Source organism: Myotis nattereri, assembly GCF_964212035.1.
Source record: "Myotis nattereri genome assembly, chromosome: 11".
Classification (NCBI taxonomy): Eukaryota; Metazoa; Chordata; class Mammalia; order Chiroptera; family Vespertilionidae; genus Myotis; species Myotis nattereri.
In genome coordinates, this window is record NC_138086.1 from 31,536,422 (window position 1) to 31,551,787 (window position 15,366).

General features: G+C 40.6%; 2 protein-coding genes and 1 pseudogene across 3 annotated transcripts; 1 reads left to right on the forward strand and 2 right to left on the reverse strand.

Moving 5' to 3' along the window:
* Positions 1-448, reverse strand: LOC308526708 (large ribosomal subunit protein uL15-like; annotated as a pseudogene). The gene has a single exon. The product of its transcript is annotated as a large ribosomal subunit protein uL15-like (transcript).
* Positions 449-710: 262 nt separating this feature from the next.
* Positions 711-2,181, forward strand: TAS2R5 (taste 2 receptor member 5; the record flags this gene model as incomplete). The annotated part of the gene is made up of 1 exon (XM_081102118.1): positions 711-2,181. Exon 1 carries the CDS (start codon positions 1,288-1,290, stop codon positions 2,179-2,181), a length of 894 nt encoding a protein of 297 aa, XP_080958244.1. The 5' UTR covers positions 711-1,287.
* Positions 2,182-9,750: 7,569 nt separating this feature from the next.
* PRSS37 (serine protease 37) lies at positions 9,751-14,225 on the reverse strand (the record flags this gene model as incomplete). Its single annotated transcript, XM_081102372.1, has 5 exons — positions 9,751-9,891; positions 10,459-10,591; positions 11,195-11,452; positions 13,169-13,310; positions 14,192-14,225. 5 exons carry the CDS (start codon positions 14,223-14,225, stop codon positions 9,751-9,753), a joined length of 708 nt encoding a protein of 235 aa, XP_080958498.1.
* Positions 14,226-15,366: the final 1,141 nt, after the last annotated feature.

Consider the following 15,366-nt stretch of genomic DNA (forward strand, 5'->3'; position numbering starts at 1 on the left):
TCAAGCTACCAGGACACAGTACCAGATAACACCCTTAATCTTCTCCTCAGCTCTTCTGTTGAAGAATTTGGCCTTCACAATGACAGGCTGCTTTGAGAGCTTTCCCTTCCCCAGAACTTTGTAGTAGCCCGATTGCACCACATCAATGATAGGAGCAGCTCCAGTCTTGCTCTTGGCAGCATTTGCTTGTGTCTGCTCACTGACCAGGGTCCACAGTTTATCAAGGTTGACAGTTGGGAAGAAGCTCTGGTTCCTCTTTAGGTGGTAATGCCTCATACTAAAGTAACCTGGGTGATATTTGTCTAAGTTGATCCTGTGATGATGCAAGCCACCAGAATTCCTGTGCCCCCACCCCCCACCCGCCGCCCCAAGGTGTTTCCTGTGCTTGCCAATGCAGCCGTGGCCATGGCTCATGTGGCCCGAAAGTTTTCCTCAGTCTGGATGGCATGTTGGTGGCCGAGCTGCAAGAGGGAGTCTCTTGCGAAGTCTCCCACATTCCCTATATTTTTTGATAACTGTGCTAGTCTTTTTTTTTTTTTCACTTCTTTGAGCTCATCTTCTTCCTCATTTCCTTTCTCTAAGACCTTAATGTGAGGTATATGCCAAGTCAAGTGTGTGATGATCGTTATCATAAAGGGCAAGTGGCTTCAAGATCCTGATTAACAAGAATGGCTTCTCTACCTAACCTATATTTTTTATTATTTGGCACTTAATGTTTGGTTCTTTGATTGATTTCTTCTCAAAACTTCCCCTACTTCTAGCTCTCTGATAATGAAATATTTTTAAAATGTCAGCATTTATTCAGCTTTTATGCCTATATGTTCAAAGTTCTTTATATGAAAATAAAATTTATTGTTATACATAAGAGCTCACATCTGGCAAGGTATGGAATCTGAGAATGTTTTGATCCCACCTTTCTTTTTGGGAGGTCTTATCATATTACATGCTGGTGTCTAGATGTTAGCTCGTGACCCTGGAGGAGGAAAGTTAGTGTCTGTTCTACTGTTTCATATCTCTGAGTCTAGGGTCAGAGTTCATTCATGTGTATGCAAATACAGAGGGGATCATAACTTCTGAACTGTCTGTTCCTGGTCACAGCTGTTCAGACTCTGCTTGAGGACAGGTTACAGAAGGGCAAGGCTAAATCCACATTTTGTGGTGTGAAAATTTACCGTGAGTGTGGTGTCACCCTCAGAGGATCTGAAGCTCAGCCAGGAGCTGTACACGTTCATCAGCAGGGAAGCAGGGCACCTCCTGAGCCTGTCGTGAGGGACTCCTTCCTCAGCCATGCATATTGCCACCCTAGGACTGCTGATGGTGGTGGCAGTGACCGAATTTCTCATTGGCCTGGTTGGAAATGGAGTCCTTGTGGTCTGGAGTTTTGTAGAATGGGTAAGAAAACTCAAGGAGTCCTCCTACAACCTCATTGTCCTGGGCCTGGCTGGCTGCCGACTTCTCCTGCAGTGCCTGATTATGGTGGACCTAATACTGTTTTCGATTTTCAAGAGCTGCATCTGGTTTCGCTATATCAGTGTCTTTTGGGTTGTGGTCAGCCAGGCCAGCCTGTGGTTTGCCACTTTCCTCAGTGTCTTCTACTGCAAGAAGATCACGACCTTTGAACACCCTGTCTACCTATGGCTGAAGCAGAGGGCCTATAGCCTGAGTGCCTGGTGTTTTCTGGGGTGCCTCCTGATCAATCTGCTAATTATAGCCGATGTTGGCTTGAAGCCCCACAGTCCTTTCCAAGGAAACAGCAGCATTCTGTACTCCCTTTCAGACTGGCAGTACCTGTATATATTACAGCTCAATGCAGGAAGTGGGTTTCCTTTCTTGGTGTTTCTAATTTCCTCTGGGATGTTAATGGTCTCTCTGTATAGACATCATAAGAAGATGAAGGTCCATACAGCTGGCCGGAATGATGCTCGAGCCAAGGCTCACATCACTGTCCTGAAGTCCTTGGTCTGCTTCCTTATACTTTACTTGGTTTACATCGTGGCCAGCCCCTACTCTATCAAATCCAAGACTTCTCCTGTTGATCTCACCACTATCTTCATCTCGGAGACAGTCATGGCTGCCTATCCTTCTCTTCATTCTGTCATATTGATCATGGGGAATCCCAGGATAAAGCAGGCTTGTCAGAGAATCCTGTGGAAGACAGCGGGCCATGCTTGGAAGTCCTGAGGCTTGTGAGCTGCAGAGAAAGCAGTGATCAGGATGCTCTTTTGAGACACTCCTTTGATAGATCTCTATAAGACTTTTATATCTTTTAAATTTTTCCTTTTTTCACACAAATGGGCAACAGAAAATACAGAATAAAATTCAATACTGCCAGGCTGGTGTGGTTCAGTGGTTTAGTGTTGATCCATGAACCAGGAAGTCACAGTTTGATTCCCAGTCGGGCATATGACCAGATTGTGGCTCAATCCCCAGTGAGGGGCATACAGGAGGCAACCAATCAATGATTCTCTCTCATCATTGATGTTTTTATCTTGCTCTCTTTTTCTCTTCCTCTTTCTGAAATCAAGAAAAATATATTTTAAAAAATCAAATTATTTCTCTCTTGGCAATGCAAAGTACATTATTTTCATGTATTATAGAAATCAACCCCGGAGGGCAGAGGCTTGGGTGGAGGTGGGCAAAGGGGGAGAAAATGGGGGACATCTGCAATAGTGTCAACAATAAAATATTTAAATAAAGAGAAAAAGAAAAAAGAAATTAATACTTGGGCTTTATGTTTGGTAAAAGGATGCTCTGTTCTATATATATATATATATATATATTAAGTAATTAATTTCTTTTAAAATTACATCTATAAGTTACATTTTTCTATTATAGAAAACAGAGATTAGGAACAATTAATTCAGTGATTATGAATTTTATGAAAATTCACCTATGCATTGTTAGTCATTTTGGATAAGCTTTTAAAAAGATATAATCTAATAATTTTCTCACTTAAGATAGTAGGTCTAGTTATCTAATTAAAAAACAACAACAAATCTTTATATTTCTGGAAGGTTCTTTGTGTCATAAAAGTCAGTTAGCCACCATGATCTGTATTAAGCTTCAAAGTCCAAACCTGGACTGGGGCAAGAAGGGTGTGAGGGGCATTTGCTTCTGCTCTCAAAAAGAACACTTCTCATTGAAGAGGTCAGGCCGCATCCTCTCTGGTCATGTACCATCCACACTGCCCACGCTGGCATTTCTGCAGCCTGAAGCTGGAGTCTGAGCATGCATGTCTTCGAGTTGATGTAGAGTCAGCTCCGTAGCGTCAGGAACTCTATCTACTTTTGTTTTCTTCTAGGTTCCTGGTGCCTAGAACACCATCTAGCCCATCATAGGCACTTAGTAAATATTTTCTAAATGATCGGTTTGCTGTGCTCACTAATCTTACAACTTCTCTTTCTCTTTATATTATAAAGAAACTGAGGCCCAGAGAGGGCCATGGCCGGCGCAGAGGTTCCTAGAGAGCCTATGGCAGTGCTGGGACCAGAGCTTAGTGTCCTGACTGCTGGGCCAGGGCTCTTTCCTGGACATGCTACCTTCCTGAAGAGCTAGCTTTGCCTTCCCCTGGATCCTATCCCTCTCTATGTACTTTCTCAGCCTTAAGTTTTAGCCTTGTTTAAACACATGGCTTTAGGTTTAGTTTTAGGGGATCTGGAATCTAATGGACAATCCTTAATATACCTAATTTTTTTTTCCACTTCTTATATACCAAGTTTATCTATTTTATTAATCTATTCTCTCCAACATGAGTCTTTTCCTTACTGAAAGTTGTGGACTGAGGTTCATGGTAGGCCCATGTGGATGCTAATCCTTAAGGGGAGAGCTGGCTCCACTGACACCACTGTGAGTTGTGTGAGGTCAAGCACCATCTTTTGCCTTCTGGGATAACCCATCTTTTCACGTAGAGAGATGCTTCTCCTTGGTTATATTTTTAGTAGCAGGATGAATTTTTCATTATGCCATACCTATGTTTATACAGATGTCCTTTGTGACCAACTGTTGTAATGATAATAATAGTACCTAATATTTTTTTAGGACTTTACATTTTATCAAGTATATAGTCCATAATTTAATTATGTTTTAATAGCAACTCTATGCAATTAGTGATGCTAAGCCCATTTTATAGACAAAAATACTTGGGCTGGAGTGATGATTGTCTCAAGATCATTAACTATCAATTGGTAAAAATGCAGGTAAAACAGTCCCAGAATTTTGGACTCCAAGTCTTGTTGTGTATTCCAGTAAATCTTAAGTCGCTCTTGTTCATACTTGAAAGAATTTATGCTAGCTTTAGCCTGTGGAATGCTCAAGTTTATGAGTATTTAAACAGATTAAATAAGCAACTAATCTTACAAGTTTGGTTTTGGCCTGGGAGTCAAGGTCAAATCATGACAGATGGACATTTTTAAGACTTGCTTTTCCTAGGGATAAAACACTTGCATTTTCCCAGTCACCTTTTGGGATTGGATTTCCTTCCTTTTCTGAACCTGATTTAGCTCATGATGGGAGTGAGGCTGCTTTGTGTTTTATCCAAGAAAACAAATCTGGAGGCAAATCTGTGTTCTTGACTTGATTCCTATGTAATTAAATCTTTTATAGTTTGCATTCTCAGAGCTGCGGCACTGCAGTTGGCTCCATGCACACTTGTATGTACATATTACTATACTAGCATTCCTGTCTATCACGGGGTATGATCTGTGACGATGTGGCCACAGGAGGACTGAAAAATATTTAAATGGTGTAGAAAATGAAGTGTTAACACTTGCCCATTCTGCTCTCTAGTATGTCTCACTAACCAAATATAGTCATATTTTACCATTTACCTTAGTTCTTCCAGTGATTATTTTCACAACTCAGAATAATAAGATTTGCTTCTCTTATTTGGTTTTATCAACTTTGAACTTTGACTTCTGAATCCCATTCATCAAAGTTGGGGGAGTATCTCACTTAACCACACGTCTGTTCCCCTCTCCTAAATTTGATTAGTTTTATTTATTTGTCATTCTACCAATCATTCATTTTAAAATTTTAAGTACTATGTTTTTAAACTTTATTTATTTGAACTACAACTTATGACAGTATCTACAGAATCTGAATTATGTAGAAGGAAGTAATTGGCGCTTCAACTCTCCTATACTTCTCCCAGGACCCAATTCATATGTTCAACTTCATATGAGATAGTAAACCTGTTGGAAGAGAATAGGCTATCTCAAAGAATCCATGGGAAGGCCGGAGAGTCAGTGTCAGTATGGGAACTAAGAGGGTTTAAACCTCTGAGAACACAACCAAGTCACTGTACAGGACTGATACTGGCACCACCCCCCACATTGCACCTGTCAACGTTGGGTCTGGACACTGCCACTGCCTCTGTGAATGGGTCCCTTTGTGTCACAGCTTCAAGGTCCAAAATCCTGGCCATGGGCCTCTGGTTGGCTGACTGTAGGTTAAACTCCTGCCCTAGTGGACAGTCCTGGGGAGAGGATAAGTCTGATTTCCCTTCAGTACGCAACAATTAGATTAAGCAGCAGAATCGACACAGCTGATGATGAATTGATGAATGGGAAGGCCAGTTCAAATAACTCTTTTAGAAGGTATTGGGAAGTAATAAAGAGATGGAACATGTTAAAGAGAAGAAAGGCTGTTTGCCACAGAAATAACAGGGTGGGGGCAGAGCAGTGCCTAAATCAAAGAACTTGTTTCTTTGAGCTCTTCTGGCAGTGATTCTGACAGTGAAGGTGACAGAGTGAAAGAGGAAGAAGCACATTACTCCAGAAAAAGCTGTAAAGAAGCAAAAGACAGATGAAACGTCAAGAGCTCTGCCATCCTCCAAGCAGAGCAGCAGCAGCAGACAGGGTAACACGCCTCAGGTTGGGAAAACAAGGCACGTCAGCACTGGGGACTTTAAAGGAAAAGGCCTATATTAGAGAATACTGGGTGGATCCTGAGGTGAACTGAACCCAGGAAGAAAGGTGTGTTCTTTTTTGTTTGTTTTTTTTTTTTAAGTCCTGAGCAATGGAGCCAGCGGAAGGAAAGGATTTTTGACTTTGACGATACAGTAAGAAATGGTGAAATCAGAGCCATACAAAATCTGCACTGTTTTAGTTGTTTTTAATCTATCTTTTTACATTGGCTTTTGTTTTCTCAACGTTTTTTTCCAAGCTATTGTATGTTTGGATTGCAGAACAATTTGCAATAATACTTTTTGTTAATGTGGTTTATTAAAAATGCTCTGAGTGAAGCTAATTGTCAACTTTATTAAGGAGGATTGCTTTGTGCCCACCACCTAGTGTAAAATAAAATCAAATCATAAAAAAATATAAAAGAAATAACAGGGCAAGTGTCTGTGTAACTGGATTCCCAGGAGGAGATGTTAAAAATGAAAAGAAGGAATAAAGTATTTGAAGAATTAATGACCAAGAATTGCACTGAGTAAATAGATAAAACAAATAAACCAAAAAAATGAAAAAAACTAGATTGAAAGGCTCACAGGGTGTGAAACAAGATGAATAAGTTGGGACAGAACCCTTCACTCTTACGCACATTATAGAAAAACTTAAGAATATCGAAGATAAAAGGAAAGCTTATAGAGCTTTACGAAAGGGCAGATCCAGAATCAGCAGACTGCAGGTCAACAAGATTCTGCATTACATTTTATTCTAGTAAATGTTTTATTCTTAATTTCAAATGACACCAAGAAAAAAAGTTTAGAAATGTTTTTTCTGCCTAAAATAAAATATCTTTGGGCTTTAAAATATATATATGAATGAATAATATTTAAAATGAATAATATTCTACATATAGAATATTATTCAGCCATAAAAAGGGAAGAAGTTCTCATACATGCTACAACATAGATACAAATTGAAAGCATAATGCTGAGTGAAAAAAGCCTGTCATAAAAGACTATATATATCATATGATTCCATTTACTATAAGAAAGGTCCAGAGTAGGAAAATCTATAGTGATTGTAAGTAGATTAGTGGTTTCCAGGGGCAAAATATAGAGAAAATGATTGCTTATGTGTGTAGATATTCTTTAGGGATCATGAAAATATTCTAAAATTTAGTGGTGGTGATAATTGCTTAACTCTGTATGGACAAACACTGAATTTACACTCAAAGACATAGTAAAGACATTAAAGACATAAAGATTGTTGCAATGTTTTAAAGGTAGAACTGGAAGGATTTAGCTATAGAATGGATATGAGATATCAGAGAAGAGAGGAATCAAAAGTCATTCTGTTCCATGCCTCTGTACCTATTTTGTTTATCAGTTTATTATGTTCATTAGATTCTACTCCTGAGTAAGATCATGCAATATTTGTCTTTTTCTTATTGGCCTATTTCACTCAATATATCTTGGGGGTGGAGGGAGATGGGAAGAGATTAACCAAAGAATTTATATACCTATATGCATAACCAATAAATACAGACAGTAGTGTGGTGAAGGCCAGGGTGGGGCAGGGGCTGGGAGGAGAGAGAGAAAAGGGGGATTGAGGACATCTTTAATACTGTCTAGAACAATAATAAAAGCTAATAATATTGAAAAATACATTGAAAATCCCATTATACAGTGTTATAAATTTTTCTTTCAGCAGTCATACCACTTTTTAAAGAATTTTAAAATGAGGGGAAAAAAGTGATTCTAACATTTTTGGCCTGAGTAACTTTCAGGGTCATCAGCTTATCTGGGGTAGACAGTGGGTAAAGTATGTTGATCTGGGGGTAAGATTTGGAGTTTTGTTTTGGACAAGTTATATCTGAGATGTTTATTGGAGATGTTGAGTAGAGAGCTGAACATATGGAAGTCAAGGGAAATGATCAAACTGGAGATGTGCATTTGGGAGTTGTTAGATTAAATATGATGTTTAAAATCATAAGACTGGTATAGGTCAATAAGGAAGTGAGTGTATATAGATAGAAGAAGAAGTCCAAGACTAAAACTCAGGAAACCCTGATGTTGAGAGGTTATAGAGATATGGTGGCATCAGTAGAGGAGACTGGAAAGAAGTAGCTGGTGGATAAAGGATCATGATGTCCTGGAGGCCAAGTACAGGAAGAGGAAATGACTAACTTTGTCAAATGATGCTGATAATATCATGTAAAAGGAGAGCTGAGAATTGACCTTTAGGTTTAAAAATATACAACTCATTGGTGATTTAGAAAGAGCAGTTTTATATTTTAAAAAATATATTTTATTGACTTTTTACAGATAGGAAGGGAGAGGGATAGAGAATTAGAAACATTGATGAGAAACATCCATCAGCTGCCTCTTGCACACCCCCTACTGGGGATGTGCCCGCAACCAAGGTACATGCCCTTGACTGGAATCGCACCTGGGACCCTTCAGTCCCCAGCCGATGCTGTATCCACTGAGCCAAACCGGTTAGGCCTAGAAAGAGCAATTTTAGAGAGGGCTGGCCTTGAAGCTCCCTTCTTCCATCTTCAAAGGCAATGATGGGTCAGGTCCTTCTCATCCTTCGAATCTCTACTGCCTCTTTTTCTGTTGTCACATCTCTCTGGCCAAATATTCTGCCTTCCTCTTCTACTTTGAAGGGCCCCTGTGATTACATTGGTTCACCCAGATAATCCAGGATAATTTCCCCATTTTAATGTCCATAAACATGAGCACATCCGCAGAGCTGCATTTTTCCATGTAAGATACCATATTCATGGGTTCTGGGGGTTAGGATGTGGACATATTTATGGGGGCATTTTTATGTCTAACACAGAAGTCATTAAAGTATAGGTTGTACTTTAAACCTTCAGAATAGAAAATATTGCCCAAGGATACAGTGTGATTGCTTCCTGTATCTTCTTCTGGGAGATTATTTTACCCATCCTTTTCCTGTATGCCCCAATCTCTTACATATTGAATTCTGAATCTCTTACATATTGATTACATATCTGGATAGGTGTTTTACCAAGTTCTCAACAAGAGGACTGGTACCCACTTTCTTGACCTTGTTAATCTCATGATCTGTGGCTAAGTCCAATTTATACCCATCCTTCACCTCCTCTCAGCCATCTCTACCTCTTGGGCTCTGCTGCTTCCCTGAGAGTATGCTCTTCTTGTATGTAGGTGACTTATTCACCTTGCTCTGGAACTGCCAGCCTCCTTTTTTACTTGATTCATGGCTATTGACTCTTTCCTGGAGTTCTGTTTTTTACTTTCTATCCATCCACTAGCTCTCTCCCTGCTGCATGCTGCAGACAGTATATTAGTGGAATCAAGCATGGCTATTTATGAATAAAGCTTATTCCAGCACCCAGGGTGTGAGCCCCAAGTGAGAGCTTCAAGCCTTTTGGATGACAAAAAGAGGTAGCAGGAAAATAAAAGACAGCATGTGCTGTGATGCTCCATGGACTCTCCTGTAATTTTGAGGATAAGAGCATGGGATTGAGAATCTGACATCTTGGGGTTCCACTCGAGGATCTGATATCTACCAGCTATGGACAATGTTAAGTTACCACTTTCAGGCAGAATTTTCTCATTTATAATGTGGGGATAAAAGATAACCTCAAAGGTTTGTTATAAGCATTAAATGAGATAGCAGATGACCCCCAATCCAGTGTAATGAGTGCTTACTTCATCTTTTTTTCCTGGTTCTCCCCATCAAATAAGAAAACATAGGCTACTTGTGTGATACTTCCAGATATTTCTATCTGGACACTTTCATTTTGAGTTTGGGGGAAGTAGCAGAGTCGGGTGTGGAGCTGGTGGGCTGCAGAGCGAGTAGCTCAGTCTCATTTGTCTTTAGTGGTGTTCTCAATCCAGGGTATATATTTGTAAACATTGGTATAGATGCCGACATCCCCACCCATGAAGTGTCCGACCTCGATCCCCTGGAGCTTGTTTTTGCAGATGACAGTAGCAACAGCCACTTCCTATCAGAGATGGTGCAGAGAGAGGGACAGAGAGAGAGAGATGGTCAGATTTTTTCCTCAAAGGAGCCCTCTAGTCCCCAACTTGGGCGAGCCCTGCCTAGAGGTAGCATGCTGGGTCATGACCAGAGCACTGAACTGGAAGACAGGAAGCTCTAGAGACATTTATCTGGCTTTGCTGTCATTAGCCTTTTGTGATCTTGAGAAAGTTAGAGAAAAACCTCTTTAGAACTTGCATGTAAAATGAGTCAAACCCCACTTATTTGAACTGGTGAAGCCAGCTTCAATTTGTGAAAAGTGTAAATTATTTTTGTCAGCAATGCCCATTTTCACTTTCAGCTATGAGAATAAAAGTATTGTGAACTGCAGGCCCGACACGAAGCCCTTAAATGAATAAAGACATTTGTAAGGAGAGCCCATTACTGAAGAAACAACGCGGCTTGCTGCAGCCTTATCAGATTCTCAAAAAATTTGAGGGGATGAAAACTTCCTATTTTTTAAAATATCAGGATTAAGTGATTAACTAGATACATACATATTCATGAAAGCTGAAAATAGAGGAAAGATTACCCCAAAAATTCGGCTGAACACTTTGACAAATTTCACACATAAGGCGTTCCTGTGGCTTCTTCCTTGCTCGGTTGTCTGGCACTCTTTATCAGACATCACGGGGGCCTCCAGGGTCTGCCTCAGGTCAGGGTGCCTGCCTGAGGGGAGACGGGGAGAGAGAACCCTTCCTGTTCACAGCTGGTACTTAGCCCTTCCACCCTCTACTGCAGCCAGGGTTCTGGTTGTGTGTCTGAGAAAAAGGAGGAATGAGAAAAGGGGAGGAAATGATCCTGGACATTTATGAGAGTCAATCCTGAGGATTTTGAAATAGCATTCATGTCTGTAAAAAGCAGAGTTTTCTTTCTACTCTGTGTCCAGGCTTGGAGGAATAGGAGGTGACCTGACTCAAGTCCTCAGAGGTCTCCTCTGCATATTAATGAGCCTGTATGAGAGGGAGGAGCACAACCTCTTTAATATGAATCCTGCCTCTGACAATCAGGACCCTTGTCCTCTATGCAGTGAGGTGGCCTGTGATCCAGCTGCCAAAGCCCTAAAGAGGCAGTGGGGCATCAGACATCCTGGCAAAGGAGGAGCTTTGGACATCTGGGGTGGTGGGGTCTCTTTTTGCCAAACTGCTCCTGTAGTCTCTCCCTCCCCCTAATCCTCCCAATCTCCTCCCCTCTCTCCTCATCTCTACAGACATGAGTGGTCCTCTTGAGGGATAATTGATGGCTCTGACTTGCTGTGAGAGGTGCACTCACCACTGTTGTCATGGCTCCAGTCCAGACCTGAAAGCAGACAGACGGTGCCTGGCCGGACGTTGCTGGTGGCGAGGGCGAGGGGCTGGACTTTGTGGCTGAAGTTGGCTGACTTGGCCAGCTTAATGAGCATAAGGTCATCCTGGGGGTAGCTATCACTAAAGTTCCAGTAGCGGATAATATTGATGGGGCTAATGGTCTGCTCTGTCCCATCTTTGACTCTGATCCTGAAATTTCCCAGCAACACTTTCAGATTTCTGGAGGGAGAGGGTTTGGAAGTAATCACTGTCATCACCATCATCACCATCATCATCATTGTCATCACCATCACCATCACCAAAGCTGATATTGAATGTCGAAATGTGCCAGGTACTGTGCCAAGGACTCCATCTGGATTCTGGGTTACCTCATTTAACACTCACAACAAACTAATGAAGTGAATTCTAATTTTAATCCCCATTTTTCAGATAAAGTCATGGAGGCACATAAGAGTATTCACCCTTAGTCCCACAGCCAGTGGCGGAGCCTTTAACTACTATGTTTTCATGCAGTGTCCTTAATGTAGAGGAGATGGATATTGTGCATGGATGACTTGTATGCATGCATGTAAGCATAACCAATGGACACAGACAGTAGGGGAGTGAGGGCCTGTGCTGAGGGGCGGGAGCAGGCAGGGGGAGGTCAATGGGGGAAAAGGGAGACATATGTAATACTTTCAACAATAAAGAATGAAGAAAAATTGTGCACAGCACAGATAAATTATTTCCCTTCTTTCCAGCACCAACCTATCCAGTTGGGCATTTCTGTTCTGGCAGAGGTAAGAGAATGGGATGACTTGAATGTTGGGTAGCTCCTGTTTGCTTCATCAGATCCACTCCCAGCCCTACTTTGTCCTGCTCTGTACCTTTGTAACATGATATATGTTGATTAAATCAATGGGTTTTGGCTAGTAGGAAGCACTAGAAAGTAACCATAGGAAGAAGTGTGAGGTTGGAGTATTTATCCTCCTGGCCCCTTTCCTGCAGGTTGCCACAGATTGGCTGTTGGCTGTGTCTCATGACCAAAGGTTACAACTCATATAAGGTGGTCTTTTTATAAAATGATTTCTTTAGCTCTGCTTCCCCTCTCTCCTCTCTCTCTCCTCCCTATTTGTACCCATTCTCTCCTCACCCCTTTAGGTCTAGGGGTAGTAACTGCACCTTTCTTTGTTTTTTGTTAATCTTCACCGGAGGGTATTTTTCCATTGATTTTCAGAGAGAGTGGAAGGAAGGTGGAGAGACAGAGAGAGAAATATCGATGTGAGAGAGACACATCGATGGGTTGCCTCCTGCACTTGCCCCAACCCTAGGGCCAGGGATCGAATCTGCAACAGAGGTACATGGCCCTTGACCATAATTGAACCTGCAGCCCTTCAGTCCATGGGCCAATGCTCTGTCTACTGAGCCAAACCAGCTAGGGCTTCACTTTTCTAATACTAACCATGGGAGTACTGAACTATTCTTTGTATTGTTCCTATTTCCCTTGTCCATACCTTTGTTGTTAGTTCTTTTTGAAAATTCTCCTCAATTTATCCAGTTTGAGTTCATCACAAGTTATTTGCTGGTCCTTAACTTATCAAACACATTCATATTGCCAGTACAAAACTTGAGAAAATTGATGAGAGGCTGAGGCATAATATCTACAATAGGGTTCTTCAATGGCAACACTGTTGACATTTTGGGCTGGGTAATTATGTGTTGTGGGGGTTGTCCTGTGCATTGTAGATGTTTAGCAGCATCCTTGCTCTGGCTTCTATTCACTAGATAGATGCCAGTAGCACAGCCGCCCCTAACCCCAATTTCATTGTGACAACCAAAAATATCTTTGGACTTTGCCAAATGTGCCCTGGAGGGAAAGTTGCCTCTATTTGAGAACCACTGATATAGGATGAGTGGTAGCTGTTTTGGAGGGGGTTGGGGATGCCCAACACTCACGTTAAGTAGCAGTGAGCTGGGGCCAGCACCCAGTTTTTTTTGATGAGGACACCCACACAGGGGTTGAAGTGAGACTTGAGGTATGCCAAATAGGGAGCATGGTCTTCTTTCTGCACAGACGAGTGAGTGGAGAAAAATGCTCCTGAGAAAATAAAATGTCTGCATATATAAGACATTCTTATAACAAATAATACCATCAATAATTTCCTAGTTGAAAAGGAATATATACAGTTTTAAAGAAGTAATTGGCCAAGAAATATTTGACATTTTTTCCTAATAAAAATGTAAATTGAAATGACATACCATTTTATCTAATATTTACAATAATCATTTTTGTTTAATGTTGATAAGATTCAATCAAGGAAAGTATGATGAGAAGGACTCTCATTCACTGTTTTTAGGAATGTGAATTGATTGTTACTTTTTGAAAAACAATTTAGAAATAGGTATCAAGAATTATAAATGGTTCATCACCTGTGATCTAATCGTTCCAGCCCCAATAACTCATTCTACTAAAATAATCAGATGTAGACAAAGATTATGAATAAGTATGCTCATTTTAGCACTCTTTATAGTAGCTAAACATTGGAAACATAAATGTCCAATACAGTAATGTTGGACATTGAAATGAAAAAGTACATGTACAAATGGAACATCATACATATTAAATTGTATAAATCATATTTATAAATATGCAACAGCAAAGGAAATATTGGTAACTTTTCTTTAAGTTAAAAATAATTAAATCCAGTAATTCAATGGTCTAAAATAAGAAGCAACAAATAAACCATTTAAATGCAAAAATATACAAATAAAATAAAGTCTGGGAGTAAATTCAAACCAACTATTAGCACTGGAAGAGTGGGCTCAACCTGTCCCGATGGGGCATAGGAAGAGAAAACCCTAATTCTGCTCATGACCCTTTCTCTTGACTCTTTTTTGCACCTTCTACACACACATCTGCCTTACTCCATCCTACATTAACCCATATCTTACAGGATAAATTAGGTCATGTTTACATACCAACAAGGACACTCAAACAGAAGATAAATTTCATAGCAATCTAGATCTTTCCCTATGACATGTAGAAGAAGATCAGTAGAGTATGGAACTTTTTCAGCTCAGTCTTCTCCTTGAGAACACCTGGTAGAATCAGTGGATATAGTTAGTATAGGGAACACGCAATGGCGATGAGATTGGAAAACAGCTCTTGGCTTAAAAGGGGATAGAAGAGGGTTCTACATAAATAGATGGAGGCCCTTCTGCACCAGGGAAGGAGGGGACTGTACCTCTATTGGGGTTTTTCAGGGAAGAAAGGAAAAAGAAGCCTATCTCTTTAGACTTCTGGATCCAGGTTTCTCTATCTGCTATTCCTAAAAGCTCACCTGACTAAAAGTAGTTCAGCTGTCTGTGGGAAAGGGAGCTCTAGACTCAGGACTTACATTCCCCATGGACTGTCTGAGGCCCGTACTATAGCGGACAGGATTCTGCACCTTAGCTCAAGAAGACAGTGTCCCCAAGTTTGCTCTGAACCCCCCAGTAGTTATTTATACTTTCCCTCAGCCCCTCCCTTCTTTATTACACTAGCTTCATCTTTCCCTGCGGTCACTGTTTCATCACTCGGTCATCATCACCAACTTAGTCTAGCCGTCCTGATCAACATTTTTGAGCTAAGAAAATATAGGAATAAAAAGCATTCATAGAGCAGTTATTTTGACATTTGGAGAATGGTTTGAATTCTAGATTACATCAGCTATAGGATCTACTGTATGTTGATGACAGTTAAGAAGGCAGGATCTCTAAGTGGTTTTTTAACCTAATGAAAAGATTTCTCAGCCGATTATCTGCCTCTTTCATCTTGGAATAATTGGGAATACTCTTTAACAAGAAAAAGAGCAGTAATGCTGATAGCTAACACCCATTGAAGGCTTACTGAATCCTATGCACTGAACTAAGTTCTTTACAGACATTGTTAGTAGTGATTTTATATTAACTTACTCTAATATGATGTAAGTTACACTTTGTATCACTATAACCCTTTAAATTTTCTTAAGCCCATAATCTCATTTCAATGTCACAGCTGGGGAAAGAGGAGACAAGGCTGGGCTGATATCATTTTTTTTAATTCTGGAGCTGTAGGTGACACCTGAAACAGGGAGAATTTAAGTAATTTTCTCAAAATCACACATGACTGGAAA